Source organism: Nipponia nippon, unplaced genomic scaffold, assembly GCF_047370975.1.
Source record: "Nipponia nippon isolate SJK-2023a ecotype South Korea unplaced genomic scaffold, ASM4737097v1 scaffold_6, whole genome shotgun sequence".
NCBI lineage: Eukaryota > Metazoa > Chordata > Aves > Pelecaniformes > Threskiornithidae > Nipponia > Nipponia nippon.
This window is the reverse complement of record NW_028262380.1, coordinates 3,273,471-3,296,795: the sequence shown is the minus strand read 5'-3', so window position 1 is coordinate 3,296,795 and position 23,325 is coordinate 3,273,471. Positions and strand designations below refer to the sequence as shown.

The following is a 23,325-nucleotide window of genomic DNA, read 5'->3' as shown; positions in this document are numbered from 1 at the left end:
TACAGTTCATGTTCGATTCACCTCTGAACATACAGCGTGATCCTCTCTGTAACCATTTTGGGCCGACCTTTAGGTCATCTTAACTAAATATCAGGCCACTAAAATGGTCTGAAAGAAAAAAACAAAGGGAATTGTGCCTCTCTGCTGCATCAGAGTGCATCCTACAGTGCAGGTCTGCATAGGACCTGTGGGTTTTAGAGACAACCATATCAGCTGGGTAGATTGTTATGCTGAAGATGCCCAAAGAGTGGGTTATAGCTGTAAAAGTCCCAAAGATTGGGTTATAGCTGTAAAAGTCCTGCTGTGTCCGTTCTCTGTCCTCCAGAGCAGGCAGTCATGCATCTTGGCTGCCACCTCTGCATCCAGCCTTTGCCTGAAGAAGCCCCTGGATTCGCCTGGTCCCCCACTTACATTGGTATGAGTGTTGAGGAGACATTGTCCACCTCAACATCAGCTGGCTGGGAGCACAATGTGCAGCTGAGCTGGGTGTCCATGGCCCAGGGAGGAGGGTTTGCATCTTCTGTGCCCTTCAGTTGTCCATCTCTCTCTGTGGGACGCATCAGGAGACCAGGGCATGGGCCCAGGTGGGTCCAGCCTTTGAAAGGTTGGGAGCACGACTCTTATCCGCATGAAGCCATGCAGCAGAAAGAGAGTCTGAACCCTGGATTTGCATCAGATCACCTACCAGCTGTCAAGCTCAGATGCCACCTGGGAAACGGGAGGGTTCCCACCACCAGTTTCTCTAATGGATCATTTGAACTGGAGACCCTACAGCCCTTCCACAGCATCCCACTGCTCTGGGGACCCTTCCATGGCTGCCCAAGGGAAAGAAAAATAACTCAGAGCACAGGCTGATGTGCTTCAGGGTCTGAGCTATCTCCAGGCGCAGCAGCCACTGGAGGCACCGGGGCTGAATGAGGTCCAGGTCCCCCGTGACGGGTGGACGTGGCTCCCCTGGTCACAAGAAGGCTGCCCTAAAGCAGAGGCAGTGGCTGGGAAGCAGTTCAGGCTCTTCCATTGCCACCGATGAGACAATTTCAATGCCCTGAAACTGCTTGGGGACGATGGCACCTGGCCAAGATGCTCCACAGCCCACTGTGTCTTGAGTGATGCCGTTTAATTAATTTTCCTCTCTAGATTGATGAGTTTTGGGTTTGCCTCCACCGCTGAGAAGCCATGTGGGACCTTGGGAGAGGGCAAGGATTCACACCCGGCTGCACAGCACGAACCCATCCGGCACCCTTGGCTTTTGAACCGTGCTCACTTTCACACTGTGGTTCGCCAGCTGCAGCTGCGATTTCCACCCCTCCCCGAGGAACAGCAGCGCTGGGGTTTCACCGGGGCGAATGGGAATTAAAACACACACAAGGGCAAAACCCTCCTTAAGGGAGAAAATACCCCTTTCCTGTAGGTGATAGAAAAAAAAGAGGAGAAAATTTTCCGGTGTCCAGTTACCTGTCAAAATAGGTAGGACAGTTGTGACTACTGTGCGTATTCATGCCAGTCGCTTGATTTTTATGAAGGCAAGGAGGGCAGCAGTGAAGCCAAGGAAAACACTTCTATCAGCAAGTGCAATAAGCTGAAATCCTTTGGGTGCAAGGGAATGACTTGTGCTGTCAAAGGAGAAAAGAAAGAGAAAAGAACACAAGGTGGAATAAATACAACAGGCAATGCAAACCAGGATTGCTTCAAGTGCCTGAAAAAAGGAGAATGGGTCCCAGAGAGATCTTCTGTTTGCTCCTTGGGCCCCCCCTTTCCAAAATACTGCGGTGCTGTTGCCCAGGACTTTGCAGAACATCTGATCCGGGTGGTCCGTGCTTTGCACAGGGCTGGGGAGGTATCCTGCCTCCAGAGCCTCCGCTGAACACTTCGTTCTGAATTTATTGCTCTCTCTAGCCTGCATCCATCCCGTCTCAGCGTGTTCGCTCCCCGCCCCAGCGTGGTTTCTGCAGTTCCCTCACTCGCTCTTTCACACCAGGCTCTGGAAGCTCTCCTTGTGCCATTTTCTGCCCAGGGTCTCCCAGTTCCCTCCGAGCCTCGTGGCCGTGACCTCTGCGTTTGCGCCTAGCAGGCAGCGCTTCAGTCTCTGTCTGGATCTCTCCCGTTGCCAGACCAATGGCGTTTTCTCCAACAAGTCCACTGTCAGACAGATCCTCCGCCTGGCACTGGTGTGGCGGTCTGGGCCCTTTGCTCGTGTCGCTGCATTAGCTGGGCTGTGATTTCTCACCTTTTTCTGTGCATCCTTGTTCCTTTTTGCCCTCTGGTCTCATGCTATCTTCTCTTCCAGTGGGGCAGCTGCTCACTTCATCTTACTTCATCTTCTCAACCTTGTTTCTTCTCCTCCATCTGGCCTTTCCCTCTCTTTTTTCCCCACAAATACGTACTTCTGGGTTCATTGTTCTTCTGCAGACCTTCTGCTCAGCAGATACCAGCAGCTTCCAGTATAGAATCATAGAATCATTTAGGTTGGAAAGACCTTAAGATTATTGAGTCCAACCATTAACCCAGCGCTGCCACTAAGCCATGTCCCTAAGCACCACATCTACCGAGCTTTTAAATATCTCTAGGGATGGGGCCTCCACCACTTCCCTGAGCAGCCTGTTCCAATGCTTGACAACCCTCTTGGTGAAGAAGTTTTCCTAATATCCAACCTAAACCTCCCCTGGAGCAACTTCAGGCTGTTTCCTGATCCTCCACCATGCCCTCAAGACATCTCCTGCAGAGTTCTCCAGTGTCCTGTTTCCTCAAAACCTCGTTAGCGTTGTCTTCACTTCAATTTGCAGCCTGCAGCTCCCGTTCCACGGATCTTCTCTTTTATAAACTCTAGCATTTGAGACCTGTTCAGTGTCAACAGCCCTAACTCATACCTTTCGTCTGGCTAGAAAATGATGAAAACTCTTCACTTACCAGAGATTCAGGGATCTCCAGCAGTCCCTGAACACTTGTTGGACCCCTGGAAGAGTCAGTAAGACAATTGCACATACATAGACGTACACATGCATTTAACATACGGGATGTTTCCAGGGCACTTGTACGTAGGCGCTGCGAGGCTGCAGCCTGCAGAAGTGCCTGGCAGAGATGACTTGCATATGCAAACCATAAGGGCAGAGGACGTTTCAGACTTCCTGCGCCTACGTGGCCAGCTGTACGGATGCCCCGTGCAGCGCACGCGTGCCGTGCATCAAGCAGCCCGGTTTTCCTGGAGAGACGCACGGGATTCCCCGTATTTGGTGCCTCTGATCCTTCCATCAGAGCTGAGGCACAGAAATAGCGCCTGGATCCAGCTCCGGTTATTTTCTTTACCCTTCTCTGTCCCTGCAGTGCAGTATTAGAAGTTCTCACCTAAAGGCAAATCAAACATGCCTGGAATTGGCCCCTGTACCAGCTCCTCCTCATCCTCCTTTGATGGGCTCCCAAAGCCTCCACCTTCTGCTCCTTAGACTTCGGGGTAACCAGAAGTTGGGGTAAACTGGGTTTCATCGGCTGGAAATGGCTGAGCAGGGCTTTGGCTGGGGATACTGGAGGTATTAGATGATTCCTCAAACAACCACGAGCTGCCAGTGAAGAGGGAAAGCCAAATGCGGGACGAACGCTGAGATGTTCCTGCTGCAGGGTGAATGCTGCCATTCCAGACCCGCACGGGATCCCACCTGCGGCGAGGACAGTTCTGCTCATTCGCAGGATCAACGAGCCCATCTATCTTCACTCCTAAATCTCACAATTTTAGTTCATCTGTACAGCTGCACAGCAAAATCCATTGAGTTGAAGAAGACATATTCCTGCTGGACCCAATTAACAAGGCATCTGATTAAGTTTCTGGGCCAGATCTTCAGCTGAGCAGCCTGAGCACAGCTTCCAAGCAATGGTCTGTCTCCAAACCAGGCTCTACCCTGGAGCTCCTCTTCTTAGGGGCTGTTGACGGGGCAGGCCAGGCCAGCCATTCGACAATTTTGGATGCAGTCAGCAGAAGCTTGTTCGCCCTGATGTTATGTGCAAGCTCAGCACTTTTGAGAACATCAAACAGCTGTGCAGGCACCTTCAGAAGGAGATGAAGCCACATCGGGACGGGGGTTATCTGGCGTCAGAAAGGGAAGGGCAGATCTTTGACTCAAAAGGGAAATGAATTGGGTTGCTGGTCAACACACAAATCTGGAGTTGGTCCTCTCTCCCACCACAAACCAGCCTGCACCCTTCTGAAGGGCGACGAAGGCGAAGATGAATCCGGAGCGGGTGGGCTGAGAAGGGCAGGGGGACGCCCGCCGTGGGGCCCTGCCCCAGCCCAGCTGAGGGCCCTCCAGAAAATGGTTCCCCAAAGCCGTTTGGCTGGCGCCGCTCTTCGTTTCACCATACAAACAGACAGGAGTGACTTGTCCCCAGGGACAGAAAATGTCACATTCGATGAATACAGATGCATCCACACAGATCATAAAATGTTCCTTCATTTTTAGGAAGCGGATTTTTTTTCCCTCCTTTGTTTTACTTGACTTTTGCTTTTTTTTTTTTTTTTTTAATATCGGAGAAGATGAAAAGAATTCAGGTCTCACCCCTACAGCGCTTCGGGCACAAACCCTCCCTGGATATCAGCTCTTCTGCGGGGAGCCCTGCATTCAAGCCACAGACCGGTATTAATGCTCTGAATTTGCTTGTGGGGTTAAAAAAAGTAAATCTGTGACTTCAGAATGTGGCTGTTCCTCTGCAGAGGGGAACGTTGCAGCTTCGTGATTCACTGCCATCTTGTGATATTTAGCGTTTTCCTAAAAGGATCACCACACAATATCAATTAAAAAAACCTCAAACAACACAAAACTGCCCAAATCTGTTCCTAGCATCCATAGTTACAGAGAAAAGCTGGAGACCATGAGGCTGACGGGCTGTAAAACTCCTACCACAAAAAAATAAAATGAAAAGTTGTGACACGTGCTGCTTTTACATTTTTATAACCTGTAAATTCTTCACATAGACTCTGTTCTGTCATTGAAAAAGAAGCTGAAGTTTTCCTTGATTGGATCTCGCCTCGTGTGATAGGAAAACAAGGTTTTCAATCTCGTTTTTTTGGCCTTTGCCTTCGGGTGGAATGGCAAAATTAGGACAAGCTCGCTCAGATGAGCTAGTAATTATTTATTTATTATTATTATTATTATTATTATTATTATTATTATTATTATTATTATTATTATTATTATTATTATTATTCCTCCCATGTACAAGCAGAGTACCTGGGAGCTCTTGTACCAGTTCAGAGAGGAAAAACACGGTGAGAGAAGCTGCATAATGCATAGACAAAAATTTAACAGAAAATGGGGAACAGAACAGGGGGATGTCCCAGCTTTTTAAAAATTATAAGAGTAGATTTGACAAAGCAGCAGGAAGCGAAACCCCGAAACCATCCCGCCTCTGACGCGGAGGGGCAGCGGGAGCGGGTGTCCTTGCCCAAAACTAATTTTGAAGAGGGATTTGCATACAGACCGTCCTCAGCGAGGAGCCCGGGGAGAGCTCCGCTGAGCGCCGCACCGGTTCGTAGTCGTAAGCCCCAAACAGCGAAAGCTCGCTTGCCAAAACATCTCTGAGAAACTTCAGCACGCGGTTACATTTTTAAAACGGTAGCTACTGCAAGAAAGCAGTGCCTCAAGAGCTTTTAAATTTTGATGAATTCAGCACACCCAAAATCGAGAGTGCATCCCAGTATTTTACTGTATTTACTATTTTTAGTGGTATTTTACTGCCCTGTATTTTGCCGCTAACCAGGCCAGACGTGGCGGGAGGGACTGCGCCGACAGGGGTGAAGGCGTGGGGAGGAGCGGCTGGGAGCTGCCCGGCAGAGAAGGACCTGGGGGTGTTGGCTGACAGCCGCCTGAACATGAGCCAGCAGTGTGCCTAGGTGGCCAAGAGGGCCAATGGTATCCTGGCTTGTATCAGGAACAGTGTGGCCAGCAGGACCAGGGAGGTGATGGTGCCCCTGTGCTGGGCACTGGTGAGGCCGCCCCTCGAATGCTGTGCTCAGCGCTGGGCCCCTCACCCCAAGGCGGCCATGGAGGGGCTGGAGCGTGGCCAGAGCAGGGCAGCGAGGCTGGGGCAGGGGCTGGAGCCCAAGGCTGGGGAGGAGCGGCTGGGGGAGCTGGGGGGGCTCAGCCTGGAGAAGAGGAGGCTGAGGGGAGCCCTCATCGCTCTCTGCAACTGCCTGAAAGGAGGCTGGAGCCGGGGGGGGTCGGTCTCTGCTCCCCAGGAACAAGCGATGGGACGAGAGGGAACGGCCTCAAGCTGCGCCAGGGCAGGTTTGGGTTGGATATTAGGAAAAACTTCTTCCCCAAAAGGGCTGTCAGGCCCTGGCCCAGGCTGCCCAGGGCAGGGGCTGAGTCCCCATCCCTGGAGGTATTTAAAAGCCGGGGAGATGTGGTGCTTAGGGACATGGTTTAGTGGTGGCCTTGGCAGTGCTGGGTTAACGGTTGGACTTGATGACCTTAAGGGTCTTTTCCAACCTTAACGATTCTGTGATTCTATGATGGCTGGGTTTTGCACTTGACTCTGTAAAATTTTCCGTAAGCACGTGGGGATGATCGGGGCTCTGGGAGAGCCAGGCAAATCTGGCATCGTCCCGCAGGACGCTGGTTGCCTGCAACAGGGGGTCAGGGCCAGTCGTAAGCACCAAGGGAGGAGGAGAGGAGAGAGGGACCCTTCCCTTCCCACCTCCTCCCCCGGCCACGACACCCGGGGGCGTCCCCTAATTTAGTGCCAGGGGCGATAAACACCTTCCCCTTGGAAGGGGACAAGATGGGATGTATGAAATCACACGATTTATGAATTCTGTCAGTGAAAGCCTTTTGGGGGCGTAGCCCTTAATTTCTTCCTCCTCCACAGAAAAGACCACGAACACCGATTTGAGAAGCAGCACAGGTTTGAATTGCCTCATTCATAAACCATCCAAACAAGTGGCCTCAAGTAATTGCTTTCAAGGTTTTAAACCATCATCTTGGACTCCATAAGTCAATTCCCAAAAAAACCCATAACACTCTTTTAACAGAAAAATCAGTTACCATTTAGTAGTGGTGGCCGCTCCCCCAGGCACGGGGCTGAACGGGACCTGTGGGTCAGAGCACCGACACCTCAGGCTCTGCAGCGATCTAGAAATCCCGACCAAGCCAAACAACTTCTTCGAAGCAGAGCAGTTTCCTTTGCATAAGAGTTAGGAGCGTTCTGTTATCTGTGTTTTTCCCCCTGTATTTTTTATGTAGCGCGTACGAGTGGCTGGCCTCTCAGTTCACACACAGCGAAGATCCCGTGCACCCAAAACCGAGTGAAACGAGTTTTCCTGAACGCGGATACGACGCAGCTGGGTGCAAAGAGCAGGAAGGGAGGTGGTGGAGGAGGATGACAGCAGACGGACCAGCCGCCGGCCCCGCTGCACGGTCATACCTTGTCCTGCCTGATGTTGCCCCCGAGACCACACCACGGTCAAGCCAGACGAGGTTAGCTCTTCCGAAGACCATCGCCAGACCTGTGCTCCAGTTTCCATACAATAACTCCAGAACTTTAGGAACAGCGCAGCCAGGGTCAGGTCCAAAATGCAATATTGGGAATCCCTGGTAGGGAATCATGGATAAAAGCAAGCGTAGACCCCCCAAGCGCTTGCATTAGGGATGAGCTCAGCGCTGGGAGGGACCCATGGGTTAAATCTAGGCTCCCACAAGGACAAACATGCAGAACCATCTACCACATTTCTTCGGTGACCTGGGTCTCACACGCTGGCTGCCTCACGCGCTTCACTGGCTGTGGAAACACGCCGGAGCCCCAACCAGAGCTTCGGCAGTAGCACTTCTCAGGTGCCTGTTAGAGCCTTCCATGGCCCATGAATCTGGCTCACAATAAATACTTTGCTGTCACGTTCTTCTGCCTAGCACCTCCTTTAAACGCAGCTTTTCATCAGCCTTTCTGGGACCTGTCAGTGAATCACCAACAACCCTTTTGGCTCTGGCACAGCCCCGTGAAACTCCAACGTCATACAGAGATAATTCAGACCGTTTCACGACATAAATCTTGTCCGAGCTAAGATACAGAAACTGCACAGTGGATGTGGTGTTATTTGTTACGTTCACAGAAAATGATTTCATGGAATACCTCTGGTCTTTGGCTGGCGCGCTGGAGCCTATGGCATTGCTGGCTGGCTGCTTTATCTCATAAGATCCTTTAACACGTTAAAAAAAAAGAGATCTCACATAACTATCTGCAATTCTTTCAATATTGTTTATTTTATTAAAAGAATAGTTCAGGACAGAACAAAAAAAATCATGGCAAAATCAAATTTTGAATTGTTAAGAGACTTTTACAAGCCTCGATCTCAAGTCATCTTTTTGCTGGTTATCGTTGTGGCACACGGTAACGACGTACCGACCGTTCCCATCCCCGTGGGGTGCTGCGCTGGAAGTCGGCACGCCTGCAGAGTGTCACCCTCCGCAGCAGCACAGAGATTAAAAAGAAAAGATGCTGCCTTCCATTGTTTTATTGCTATCTCATCTCACTGATAACGCAGCTTTTAGCCTTCTCAAGTTACCTCTGAGTTGGGCAGAGATGAACCCAGCCCCTCCTGCCCTCCCCAATTACCCTATATCCACATAGATTCTGTTGATTTCAGAAAGGAGAATTAACAAAGCGTCAATTAGGCTATTAAAAAAATAAATATTCTTATGCAGGAAATCTACTGACCCCTACAATTAATGTATTAATAATCATTTACTTGTAACATCAATTGCATGACTCATACTGCCTGAATTTTTTATTTTCAAAAAACCCAAACCATCCAGAACACAAAGGCCATGGGGCGGGGGTGTCCGAGGCCTTCAGACACACTGAGCTGGCTCTTACTTCAAAGGATGAATCATCAGAATCCGGTTGCTATCAGTAGAATTGGCCTGCACAATAAATGAGGCGAGTTAGCCTTTCCCCAGAGGTGTTTCTGTCTCTTGGCTACAGAAAAATAACGCAGCTTGGCTTCGAGTAAACTTTTTACATGATAGAAACCAAGCAAAACGTATTTCTATAGCAAAGGTTTTCTGAAATAACCTCTGGAAGTTCTCACAACGTAGCAAGCGCTCTTTCTAGAGTTTCAGTATATATTTCAGTAAGAACAGAGACACGCTTGCAGTATTTTTTTTACTCTATCCTTCCAATGGTGCTACAGAAGACAAATTTTGCAAACCTCACCCCTACACACCTACTCTTCTGGGCTGTACATGTCATTGCCACAAAGTTACGGAGCTCTGTAAGTGCAGAGCAAGCCTGGAGAATTCTGAAAGCAATCAAACCCAAATATATTTGATACAGACATCAGAATCTGGAAACAATAAAAAGTCTGGGTATAGTCACACGAGACTGGCTGCCAAGATAAAGTAACCATGTAAAAATTACTGGTATTTCTGGGGTGCAGGTGCATCAGAGTGTTTTAGCCCCAGGTTCTTGGCCAGCCTCTGGTGTACAAACAACTGGCCTATTTTATACCAGCTCTATAAAAAAACAAAAAGCAAAACTTTTGATCAAGTCTTGCAGCTGACGCTTAAAATGAGCATCCTATCTTCAAGCACCGTGAATGGACTAGAGGGGTTCTTGTTTGTTTTTAATTACGTGGCTTATTCGTTAAAAGGTTAAACTCCTGCTGTATTTTTCTCACGCCACAGTTGGAGCAACAGCTCGGCTGTCAGGCTGGAGGTTGATCAGGGAATTGCTTGCTTGGGCCAGCTCTGCGATGGAGACTCGTCCTCTCTGTTTGATGTACTGAGCCACGGCAGCCATCTCCTCTGGAGTGATGTAGATGAACTTTCCTCTGTCATCAATCACACCTACGGGGGGGAAAGAAAGGACCTTGAAGTCAGCACTTTGGCTCCTCTCACTTCCCGACAGACATCAGTCACTTCTCTTGGAAGGGACGTTCAACCTGCTGAGGCTGCATTTCATATCTAGGGCAGGCAGAACAACGTGCCAGCAGTCAGGCTTTTATCTCCTCTCTACTCTTGGGTCTTTGAGCAGGGCTATGACAATACCCGAGTGCCTTGGTAAGACAATTTTGTAGCAAAGTAACACATTCTTTTCAATGTACGCAGCGAGCCGGCAGTACCACAGCAGCTACTTCAGGTGTATAGTTTTGGGGCTGATGTTCCGGGCCCAGGCAGCTGGCAGAGAAAGGCAGAGCGGCAGGAGGGCCCAGGAGGTGAGAGACCCCGCGGGGCCCAGCTCAGCCATTCCAACGTACCCTCTAACAGTGAATGAAGCTCAATTTCCAAATTTTGGTTGCTCCATCAAGAGTGAGAATAGACCTCTGTTCTTAACACATTACAGGACCGAATGCAAGGCAGAGCGCCTCACTGGCACGCCTTTTAGGCCACAGACACAGCCAGGACAGTACACATCCTTACGCTTTGATTCAGAGCGCTTTTAGGTCCCTCAGATGGGTATCTACATGTACCCACCAAGACAGTTGTTTCCCAGCCATGACCACAATATCAAGTCAGTAAATGTTTGCATTGGCACCTTCCCCTCCTTCATCCTCGGAAAGAAAAAGACTGCCCAGCAGTAAACCAGACGTGTTCAGACAGGGAGCTGCCCACATGCTCAGTCTCTGCTTACATTCCAACTTTGATCGCGTGAGTACACGGCTCGGAACAAGCACTTCACTTCCTACAGCATCCTGGAGTGCTCTGGCTGTTTGCTTCTCCCACAGCGTGCCGTGCCCCGGTACTGGCTTTAGCCACAGCACCTTTAAAACAGGCTTGCAAACTACCCCAAAACATCCCACTGAGCTTCAAATTCAGATTTCGGAAGACATCATTTGCAGCTGGCTGCTCAGCAACCCCTGAAGGCCTTCGGCAGGGCTCAATCAACAGGGAGAACCTTGTGCTGGTTCCTGAGCTGTTGGGGACATTCACCCCCCACCTCTGTATAACGTATCATAGGAGCAATCACATCCCATAGTGCTTTACGCCCTAGTTTCATGGCAGCTAAGCAGGGATAATAAAAATATCTATTTATCAAGTCCTACTAGGATCTTCTACAGTTTAAAACAGAAACGACACTGGCAGCCTTCTCTACGACAGTTAAGGCATTTTCTGCACCACCTATTCACCAGCTAAAATAAAGTCCCCTTTGTGTTTTGGCTGTCACCTGTTAGAGTGCCATCTGCCATCAGGTCCTGGATTCTGTTAATTGCATCCTGTTCAGAAGGGAAAAAGGAATAACAAACTGATCAAGAGGAAGGCAAAAAAACGTTTCACATGTTCAGATAAACTACAGATGGAGGCTTATGTTTAATTCCTCAGCATTCAAGACTTCACTGAAGGATACACATCAGTATTTCCACACAGACAGCTGCAGTAAGCCCTTTGGTCTTAGAAGGATGAAGTGAGCTTCTGCATTTTGGGGCGTCCAAATAACTTCCCTATCCCCCACAGAGCCTTTAATCGCTAAGTTAGCTGTCGGTTTTATGGAAGGGGGGTGGTTACACACATCTTCCCAGGGAAAGGCTGTATAGTGCCAACGCAACACGCAGTGAAGTACACCGAGGTACTCCTCCAAGAACCTGGCTACACTTAATACATTCCAGAGCTTTTTCTATTTTTTTCCTCCTCCATTTAAGAGAAAACCTCTGTTACCAATCCAAAGAACAACTTGTTGCACTTATTGCTGGGTTAACTCTATAGTTACTCCAAGCATGCATTTCCACTACACCGTAAGCTAGTATCTAAGCCCTGTTTTCCACAGTTCTGCCTCTCTCCCTTTCTCGCCTTTATGGGACTGCAGAAGCAAGTTATAACTTAGATTTCAACCAGATGAATTCCCTTAACTGGCTCCCTGCATGCTTAAATGAAGTTCTGGTGTAAGAGCGAGGCAGGGGCACAGCAGCCTGGGCTTACAGCAGTGGAAGCTGCTGTGAAGGGGCACCCCAAGATCAGATGAGGCACAGAACAATAGAAAACATTGGTCATTTAGAAACAGATGTCAAATGTGCTCAAATTAAAATAAAAAAAGCCACAACTATTCTTCAGAGTCAAAACAAAATGTTTAGAGAACAGAAAGAGGACAGAGGAGGAAAAAAAAAAAGACAGATATCACACCATGAGCTTACTTTGACAGGCTTATATGGTGCTGAGAGGGACAATATTCTTAAGTAATGCACCAGAAGATACAAATTAGGGTGGTCAAACACTGGAACAGGCTTCCTAGAGAGGCGGTCGATGCCCCAAGCCTGTCAGTGTTTAAGAGGCATTTGGTCAATGCCCTCGATAACATGGTTTAACTCTTGGTCAGCCCTGAAGGGGTCAGGCAGCTGGACGAGATGGTCGTAGGTCCCTTCCTACTGACATAGTCTATTCTACTCTAGAGTTCTTAAATGTTCTAAGAATACACAAGCAATTGGAGCAAAACACCTCATCTATTGATTGTCTGCAAACACAACAACACTGTCCAATTATGCAGGCAGTGTCTGAATTTGCTTCTAGCTCTGCTTTTGATTCTCAAGTACCCTGAATTGCTCTACTGCTAGATTTGCAAACACTATAGGATCCATTAGCCAACAGGCAGCTGTGCAAGAGGCAGACCAAGCACTTTTCACTGAAACAATCTTGTAAGCCAACAATCCTTCACCAGCTGGATGGTACTTTGATGAACGGCCACATTTTTAGGGCTGATTTTGCTGAACTTCACCAAAATCCAGGCATTTTCAGTAATGCTGAGACACTTGCATATATGTTACCCTTATTTACCAACTTTCTCTCCCGTCCTTTTAAACTCTTCGCTTGCACTTGCGCCTCAAAAGGCAGTACTTACCTGGGTTCTTAGGCCCAAATGTGAAGCCAAGTCCTCCAGCTGGATTACCTTTGTTTTCTATGGAAACAAACAAGAGTTAAATGCAGCGGATGAATCAGAGGGTTAGCATATTTCTTTCTTTCAAATAAAACATTTATTGAACAGACAAAGTAGAATCTGCCATTCTAACTAACCTTTCCTAGTAAGCACTTTTCTCTGACGAAAAAACTCTAATTCAGGTGACTTAAACCACTCTGCTCTGTGGAAAGACTGGATGCTCTGACCCACTTCAGCGAAGACTCAAATACATTTGCCAGCGTTCATTCTGAACCTTTCCTTATGTTAGGAGGACAGGATGAGCACAAGCACAATAAACAGCCATGGCTTGCTCTCCCTGCCACCTGAGTTTCTCAACTGCTGCCTTTAATTTCCAGTATGCTTTAGCAAGGTCCCTTTTTGTTTGAGAGATGCTTCAAAGCACATTTTAAAATGATCACTGGTATGTACCAGCGCATACAGAAAAATCCAGACAAGACCAGCAGCATTAAGTGCTTTAGTCTGTTTTCCTCACGTCATATTAATGCCATAATAATCGTCCTAAGCAAGTGAACACCTTATTAAAATTGTCAGTGTACTGCTAGCGCACTCCTGCGCAGGCAGCGCGATGATCTCTGAGAACGAAGGCAGAAGCAGGAACTGCAAATTTTCAGTTTGCTTTTGAAAGAGATTCTTACAGCAGCCTTTCTCAGTCAGGACGCAGTCATCGCTGCTCACATCTGGTTTTATGCTTCTCTGTAGCTCCAGAGAATTACAGAGAAAACACCTGGTGCGCTCATCTGGAGCTACTTGGTTCCTGTTTTCTTATCTGCAAAAGTTTTAGAAACTCATCTGTTTAGATGCAGTAGAAGGATGCACTGTTTACAAGGAATTTGGAAAATATAAAACTTTGGAAAACTGTTCACAACATTCTGGACTACATTCCTAAGAGCCATATATGTACGGCCGCAAGAGCTACATTTACATTATCAGATGCAATACTTCAAACGATAAACCCATTTGTTTCTGATCTTGAAAGTACGCTGGAAGGACACTGAAGAAATAAAGGCAGGCTGAAATAGGTGAATCTTTTCCATTAACAAAAATCAGACAAAAAAAGCCACACACGGACTTAGTAGTTGTGAAGTTTGATGCAGCCAAGCTAGAGAACTGAATACCATGGACTGAACGCATGGAATTGGAACCAGTCCATGGAATTCAGTTCTCAGAGCTGGGAACTGCCAAGATTCGTCACATCTTCTTTTAAAAGGATTGGGGGGGGTGTGGGGTGTGTGCAAAGCCACATAAAAAAAGAAAAACAGGATTTAAACCTTCACTTAAAGATATTCACTCTCAATGACCAAGTTTAGTTAGTGGAAGCTTTCCAAGATAGATCCTGCTGTGAACAAGAGCCCAGAGGCTGGGGGGTGATTAGGATGCACTCCCCGCACACACTCAAATATAACGACATTGTGAGGTCCCAAGCGAACAAAACACTTCACCGCATGCTTCACATTTTAGAGACAGGCTTAACTTTCATAGAGCAACATATGCACATCCACATTTTACTGAATTCATTCAATTTTAGGTATGATTCTGCTGCTGTCCTCAGCAAGGGATGAAACAGAGCAAGAGCTCTCAGGATTAAGACAAGTAGGATTTTTTTTTTTTTTCCCCCTTATCTTGTAAGCATCATTTTTCTGGAAAAGAAAAAAAAGAAGGGGTAAAGCCTCCAAGTCCTTCGCTATCCCTTTCAAATGTAGTTTGCTGTTTCAGTTCACTGGCTGCAATTCAGATGCATTCAAAGATACACTGTCAAGCCGGGTGAGAACAGTTTGATGGACAAACAGCAGGCTCGTATTTCCCTGGGCCAACAGAGCCAGTGCTCCACAGCAAGGGAACTGCTCAGCCACTCTGTAACCTCTGCCCACTTCATTATTAATTTTTTTAAGTGCTCAGAGAGCCCACAGAGCTGGTTTGTAAAGCGAGTTGTGCAGCTACAGCCCTGCTGAGTAAAACCATAAGGCTCCCATTAAGAACTGGTTATTCTGCTCCTCTGAGAGCAGAGCGGTCACGTCCGTGACCTGAGGACTGACCGCTGCAAGAAGCGAAGGCACGGGATGATGACTGCAGCAGAGGCAACGCCGCAGCCTGAGGTGTGAGGGTTTGGTTTAGTTTAGTTTGGAGGAGGCTGAGGGGAGCCCTCATCGCTCTCGGCAACTGCCTGAAAGGAGGCTGGAGCCGGGGGGGTCGGTCTCTGCTCCCCAGGAACAAGCGATGGGACGAGAGGGAACGGCCTCAAGCTGCGCCAGGGCAGGTTTGGGTTGGATATTAGGAAAAACTTCTTCCCTGAAAGGGCTGTCAGGCCCTGGCCCAGGCTGCCCAGGGCAGGGGTGGAGTCCCCATCCCTGGAGGGATTTAAAAGCCGGGTAGACGTGGTGCTCGAGGACATGGTTTAGTGGTGGCCTTGGCAGTGCTGGGTGAACGGTTGGACTCGATGATCTTAAGGGTCTTTTCCAACCTTAATGATTCTATGTGAGGTGGTGATATTGCAGCAGACAGACTGAGGCTGAGGGGCTACTGTGAAAGCCCCAAAGGAAGGGAGATGCTCAGCTTTCAGAAAAGCAGAATTGAGGGGTGTCGATCCCTTTGCTGCCTTTGAGGAAAAAAAACCCAACAAAACATTTAGAACAATCCCACAAGGCAGAGCTGGAGAAAAGAGGCTGCATTTTATTTCAAACACCCTTAGGAACAAAGCGTGGCGTGAGCTACCTCCAGCCAGTTATATCAGTAAAATAAGTTATTCACCTAAATTAAATTTTATGTTTTAGAATGCCAATCGCTCTTTTAATTTGTAAGTTTTTCAGACAGCTACTAGCAGCTTAGCACTGCTTCTTGATATAAGTCAATGGTTTCTGTGACTAGAACAGAAGATAAGGGCTATACATAACCTATATATTAAGCATACTTTCAAGATTTAAAAAAAAAAATACTAAAACTTGTAAAAGAAAGCACTGCCCCAGTTCTGCAACTCATCTCTACATAGGAAGTCAGGTGTCGAAGCGCTTCTGAATTAGGTTTTCAGCCCGTGCTTAATTTCTCTGACGTCAAGTAGAAGTGACTAATATAAAACTATATGTACACGCTTAAACACTGAACTGAGAGTTTGTGACTAATCTGTTCCATCCATCACAACCACCAGGGCAACGTGCAGAATCAGACCCTACTGCGTTATCCCTTGGAAACCCTCCCAGCTTTAGTGGAAGATCCCAAGGGACATTGAAATATCCTATTGTTCTACCTACTGTTATCCTAGGGCAGCATGTGGATCAATAAAGAACAGCACTTTTTCCTTCATGCACAGCTTGGCAGTATCTTGAAAGCCTTAGATGGGAATGGGTGAACTGGGATCACACTGTACCACGTAGGCCATTTCCACAATTAGTAATTGAAATGGAGAGTGGTCTTAACAGACATGGACATTTCAAAGTTCCCCTCCCGTTCAAAGAAAGCTCTCCGGCTTCTGTGGAGAACAGAATATCAAAATCGCTGCATGGCTGCAAAATGAAACGTGCCATCATCGCTCCATGGTTTTACTTAGGCTCTTTAAACATGTCACCCATAGCTTTTCCAGTCTATTCTCAGCTGTCTCATCCGCTTTCGGCAGCGCTTCTGCTCAGAGCTGACTGGCTTACGCTGGGGACTTGGTTACGGAGCAGGGACTGCAGCAATGAAGCCAAGTCCTAACTCCGAGTGCTCCTAGCTTAGACACTTCCAAACTCCCCCCAGAGATCCCGCTGATCCGAAAGCACTTGGCAGATGCAAACCTAGCAGCCTCTCTCGCTGTGGTCTGATGGCAACGGGATACGCCACCAGAAGTGGCAGTGACGCAGGAGGCAGAGAGCAGGGCAGCAAAAGATGCTTGCACCGCAGCGTTGCAGCGACTCTACAACGATCGAGCCGTTGTTCTGACTTGCACGGCAATCGCTCGAATTAACTTCGTGAGGAGAGTTACCCATGAGACAAATGTGTTTGCAACTCTGGGTTTTTGCTGGGGTAACGGACATGCAAAACTGGCCCAGAGTGCAAAGTTCTGGATGAACACAATGATTAGGACTTCACTGAGTGTACAAGTGATTTGCTTACTAATGAAGCCTTTCACACACATGCCATACATTCTCCAATAAGAGTCCAGTTTCCAGTGAAGGAGAAACGGGATTCATTAGGACAAAAGATTTGCATAACATTGTTAGAGCAAGAGTAGAAAAATGCATTTGATCTTTGATATACCGATAGTGGAGAAAGAAGCATTTGTCCTTACAGATCAAAAGTGGAAATCCTCATGAACACACCACAGGTTTTAAGTAACCAACCATACAATATGATGAAAGGGAGACTAACACACCCTGTTAAAAACAAGCAATCTTCTCTTTAAATGTCCCTTCCAAACATTAAGACAACGTTGCAAATTGCACGGATAAAACCAAGAAAAGAAAATCGCATGAAAAGCCGGATTGACCCTTACACTGCCAGTGTTTCAGACACAAACGCATCCTGCACGGCAGGCCACACGCTGGCACAGCACGCCTCGCCCATGCTGAGCTGAGGTGTAGGGACTGTTTTCTAAATCAGTAGCCGATGGCCACACACAAAAAGCCTGAATGCCCCAAATCCCAATCAGCAGCAAACACTGCTGTTCATAAACTCTGAGGTGATCCACCAGGTGCAGAGTTTAACACGCCTGTCCTTATGAAAGAGGGCAAGAGCTACAATCCTGCCCCAAAAAGCCAACACGCCTGTAAATACAAACCATTTTAACAATGCTGGACATGCTCATGCATGGTTAAGTAAATAATGCAGACTTTATCTAAGGTATCACTTTTGTTACTTGTTGAATATTTAAGTAAATCAAAGAGGAATTAGAGATTTCCCTTCTTTCTGCAACTCAGCTCTTTGACAAAGATATTTTACACAATCTAACAAGTATGGAAGGAGGAGAAAGACCATTGGTAGCTTACCTTAACGTATTCGAGAAATTCCATTAGGAAGCTGCGAGACTGGATACAGCAAGGAAAACAACCGTTATTTTAAACTCATGAACTTTAAATGCATCGCAAACTTGCTGAGAACAAACATTATAAAAGCTTGCATACTTCCAAAGTTTTAAACATACACACTGAGGGAGATTTTGAACTGGAAAAAAAAAATATATCTAGATTTAATCTTAACTAGGAATTTATGGTAGGTATTTTCTAAGACAGAATATGGCTCAAGTACAATTTGCGTTTAAGTGTTTTCTGAAAGGAAATGTTTGAATCTTTTATTCTTCACCTCATACATACCCTGAAATAACCACATCTGGGTGAGTTTGTGCCTTGTGTATTAAGTTACATATACACACTGAGGATGTTTTGTACAGAGGTAAAGTATAAAGTGATTCAGGAGACAGCTCACACAGATGGTCAAGTGTGGCACGCAGCTGCGCAACACATGTGGAAGCTCAAGCCGTTTTCAAAGCTATGCACCTGAAATCCGGCATTTTAATATAAGCGGCTCAGTTTTCAAAGGCAATGCAAACAATGCGCATTTAAGTTAACAGGAGATCAAGTTACTCTGCAACCCTGGAAATCAATCAGCCTTAATTAACTGCTTAGCTCTGGACTCAGGACATTAATTTTCAGCATGAGTTTCAGCACGCTAGCCTCAACAACACGCGGCAGTCACCTACTGTAACAGGATACCAAACTGCTTCAGGAGGTTATCCACCACAGGGCAGAAGGGTGGCTTGCCATCTCCGCAAGGCTGGCGTCTCCAAATAGCTACGCACCTGTGCTTGTTTCTGAAGATGACTTTCAAATCACTACCTCCCCACTCCTACCAAAGATGTTGAGATCCAGGCATCATCAACTGCCTGCCAAGCTCTTTTGAGTGAGGAACACCCTTCTCTGTTCCCACATACAGAAAGACTAATTTCTCCTTGATGGGCAGCTGTAGAAACACAGACAATGAACACATTCTAGCTTTAAAGGGTATCTAAAGTGGAACAATTTAATATTTAGCTACAATCTGGTCTTCTAACAGAACAGGCACACATTTTTGAACAAACTTTCGACAGAAAGTATGCATTTCGCTGTTCTCTGCATCTTAGGAAATTCCCCATCACCAGCTACAACTTCTCTTGGTGTTAACACTGGCACGACGGAAGAATTTATCTCAATGGGAAGGGGTCCGTAGTGAGAACTTGTGACTAATGTGAAGCGGTACTGTCTCACTACCAGCTCCTCAGCCCAAAGCCACTCTCAGTCATGCTGAGGGCAAATCCATTCAATTCAACAGGGTCGCTTTAGCAGAGGAGCAAATGCACACGTGGCTCTGAAAAAAATACTTATTAAATGCATTGGACAGCTCAAATTTGGCAGCCTCAACCCAAGAGCAACTTCAGCGTTTGACAGCAATTAAAATGAGTCTAACAGGTTTTCAGCAGACAGAATAAGAACACTGCCTCCCACAACAGTGGAACTTTTTCAAGTTTGCTGCGATTATGTCAAGTCTCACATTTCAACCACCATCCCCAGCAGCGCGTATGCAGGCAGCCACAGGAGGAGCATGCTAGAACGCCGTGCAGAGTTTGAAATGCTATCAACCATAGCAATCATTTGCCACACTGAATGTAGTTTTCCAGCGTACAACCCACAAACACCTAGGCTGCGTCCTGTGAATTCTCTTAACAGAAGCCTTTTAAGACAAGGGCTTGGTTTTTCATTTGATTTCACAGCAGCTGCTCCGTTGGTCTAGAAAATAAAACCAAAACCAAGCAATTCCTCCCAAGATATGTGGGCACTACCAAACTCCATATTTAGCCTTGCTTTCATCTGGCCCACTGGTTATGGGTAGAGCAAAGCTGACGACAGTAAAAGAGTATCTGACTTCCAGGATGAGTTTTATTTCAGTCCTTACGTTAAGGGAGAACTCATTTCCAGCCATATGCATTTGCCTTAGCACTCTGAACTAACTTGTAGGAGTCTGGAATGAGGGACTGTACCATTCCGCAGGAAATACTCCAGGTTAATATGTGCCATATACACAATTTAGTTTTTACAGGCAAAACCATTTGGCTGACTCCTACTTTCAAGTTCATTTTACATGAGACAGAATGCAGTAAGGGCAACCTGAGTTTAACAAAGATAAAGGAAACTGCAGTAACAGCCTAACATACATACCTCTTCCTCTGTCATTGATTCTTCAACCCCTTCCTCTTCAACTACAAAACTCTCCTTCAGCTTCAGGTATTCTTCATACTCTCTCTTCTCCTCTTCTTCCTTTGCCTTCCTTTTTTCCTCTTCCTGAACAGAAAACATGACAAGTGGTCAGTTTGCTCCTCCCCAAATCAGGTTTAGTTTTAAGTAAAGGAGCATCTTCTTTACCTGCAGTCTGGTTTTACGAGGACAGACAGCAGATAAAAAGTTTCTAAAATGAGTCTAAAGTTCTCCCTTGCTGGCATCATTAATTTCAGAAGCCACCCTTAAGGTAGTAACCATCTCACATGGTAGCATAAGCTTGCACACAATACGCCTAGGCTGGTTCTTAACAGATCTGACACAGGGGAGAAAACCACTCTTATATAGCAACCTGCTTTCTTAATTTGCATGAATATGTTTCTTCTGCAGATCCCGTGACAGGAAGTCCCTGCCCCAACTGTACTTCGATGCAACATCCACATTCTCAGTAGCTGGCCCCAATTCTGCTCTGACACGCACCAGTGTACACTGGGAGTGAGCACAAAGAATAGTGGAGTTACCCTGGTGTCCATCTGTGTCTCAGAAGAAGCTGGCCTGCAAAAGAGTTTCAAGTAAAATCTCTTTCTTAGGACATACAAGCAAACTATGTCTACATGGAATGTAAAGAACTGTATAAAGTATTTTAGGCACAGGAGACAAGGTTATGATGGTATTAAAAAGGTTTTTTTCACGTGTTTTATTGTTAGCCAAAACCTACAGGCTCTGCTTTTAGTTGTTTGCAATAAAAATACTTCCAGTTACTTACACTGAAAGAAATGTTAAAGTCTTAAAGAAAAAATAATGCTGCCAAGCCAGAAAACTCCAAGCCCGACATCAGTGAAATGGTGATGCACACTAGGTAATGTAGAATAGTCCCACATTCACGCAGCAAAACTGCGATTAAAAGTTTTGGAATGTGATAGATTACTTAAAAAAATGCTTCAAAGAAGAACAGGTTTTTACTGGGAGCTCATCAATTTGCAGCTTTCCAAGATTTTCTACTAAAATTTGTTTTGTTTTTCTCCAAAACACTTTACACATGTAACTTCACACAGAAGAAAAATGTTTCCTTACACAATGGTTTCTTCCACAGAGAAATCTGTGTTTGTACAGCACCTGGCACAATGAGAGTCCAATTTGACTGGCCTCTGGTTGCTATCGCATTGCAAAGGCTTGAGTAAAACTGCGAAAGATGAGTTCTTCAGATTTCAGTGACAATCTCTGGGCATTCCTTTACTATTAACACAGGAATTGATCTCTTAAAGAACAACTATATTGATTTCTAAATGCTTGCCATGCTACATCTTTGACACTAATATGGTAATTGCTTCCTTAAATGGCTGGAAAGCAAACACTTGTTCCATTAAAACAGGAAGAGACAGGAACAGGTAATTAAGTATATTGAAAAATGTCCATCTTAAAAAAGATGCCACGTATGGCCAAAACCAGCAAGATACCAGAAACGGTCATGGGAGGGTTGCCCTTAAAAAAAACTGAAGAGAAAGTGTATTTGATTCCAATTGTATTTAATCAAACTCCCAGAAAGTCACGAGAAGGCATGCTACCAACACACAAGTATGAGAAAAACAGGACCGAAAGGATCTTACTGTATGTGCAAAGTCAGAATCATTTTTTACACCGCTATCACATGAAGAAACTACAGATCTGAGGAAGCTCTTGAGACAAAACAAGACCATTTTCTGGGTCATTCAGCACCATCACGATTATTAGCAAAAGCCCAACAGTAGATTTTTTTCCCCGATAAGCGCTACAGGTGCCAAGAGCCACATAACTGTATTTCATTTGGAAGTGACAGCAATTGTTCTTTTCTTCTAAGTGCATTAAATTTAATCTTGATCCTGGAAATAGAGGAATAAGGTTCTTCCCCTGGTCTATTACAGAGCTGGTAATTCAACAGGATTTGAAATGAGAAAAAAATAAATCACAAAATCTAAAAATTGCTCTGCCAAATAATTTCTAGATTGTTCTTAAAAAAAAGAGAAATCAGAAGAGAGTGTCCCGTTTACAAGCGAGAGCAACAATAACTGAGAAATATTTTCCTGTTTCTGGAAGGTCTAACAAATGAAGACGACTCCTTCCTGTCTTCCTTACCTACTCAAAGAACGGTACCTTTAATTTTATTACAGCACACCAGCACATTAATATCAGTACTTCCATTTCCAACATATGCAGAAAAGCATCTCTGCTGTGAGACCACAGCAAAGCACTCAGCTACCAGTCCCTCTTTTGCGGTCTCCCTAAAAGCCAACATGAGTTTGTTTTCCAGATCCCAAATTTTGATGCTACAATCAGCAGAGCATTTTGCAGGTGGTCTGAGCCACTGCTGTGGTAGCTACAGCGTCAGCCCTCAAAAGCCTCCTCTTTCTGGTGGTTGTAGCCTCCTCCGTAACACTAAATATTTCCAGAAGCCTTTTCATCTAATAACTAAAAATCCCAGCCACTTCCTGCAGAGTCTCACACGCTTCACTATCTAAATTCACCTATGATTCAATCTGTAAAAAAGAAGGATTTAGCCAATCTGTAAACTGGTTCAAAGCCAAGAGGAGAAATGACTTTGCATAACTGCACTGGGAGAAGCAGCCAGGACCAGGAGTGGAAGCTGAGCAGGGGAAACCCTAGCAAAGTCAGACTGTCTGTTAACACTTATTTTCAGCTATTTTTTTCCACCATCATGCTAGCACTCTTCTTTCACATGCACTTGCATGGTAGGTGCAGGGTCAAATTCAGGCAGGTTGCATTCCCACAAAAACCAGTCTGTCTGTATGCATAACCCACACACAGAAACACTCTCAGCACCCCAGGGTCTACTAATGAAACGGAGACCAGTACGTGCTTCATGCAAGTCATACAGAGGGCACTCAGCTCAAATATAAATTTAAAAAACCCACATCTTTGTTAGTCAGGTTTCTTTGCCTCTCCCCATTCTGATCTCATTAACTGCTGTGGAGTTAAGTGGTAAAGCATGTGGCTGGGAGGAGAGATAATAGCTGGGCCACCTCCCTCCAGCGATGGGTGGGGTGGTGGGGAAATCCCAGCATCATGGAAATTTGGTAACTGCAGATGCTCACCTTCAGCTGCCTGCTTTTTTTTTTTTTTCTTTTCCTTTTTTTTCTTTTTGAAGCAGGTTCACATCTCTCCTCACCCACCTAAATGTTACCCAAACTGGGGGCTGGCTACAGTGTAAAGATTTCTTTTTGATCAGTTT

General features: G+C 46.1%; 1 protein-coding gene across 2 annotated transcripts in view; it reads right to left on the bottom strand.

Moving 5' to 3' along the window:
* Window positions 1-8,219: 8,219 nt before the first annotated feature.
* DDRGK1 (DDRGK domain containing 1) overlaps window positions 8,220-23,325 on the bottom strand; it is a 41,517-nt gene continuing 26,411 nt past the window's right edge. Inside the window, exons 5-9 of one of the 2 annotated variants that reach the window (XM_087736907.1) lie at window positions 20,043-20,165; window positions 17,841-17,879; window positions 12,808-12,864; window positions 11,146-11,194; window positions 8,220-9,827 (exon numbers count right to left, since the gene is read on the bottom strand). In XM_087736907.1, the coding sequence (XP_087593033.1) occupies window positions 9,655-9,827; window positions 11,146-11,194; window positions 12,808-12,864; window positions 17,841-17,879; window positions 20,043-20,165 (441 nt within the window). In that variant the 3' untranslated portion in view covers window positions 8,220-9,654. The remainder of the gene's footprint in view (window positions 9,828-11,145; window positions 11,195-12,807; window positions 12,865-17,840; window positions 17,880-20,042; window positions 20,166-23,325) is intronic. The other variant, XM_087736908.1, reaches the window with a different exon arrangement.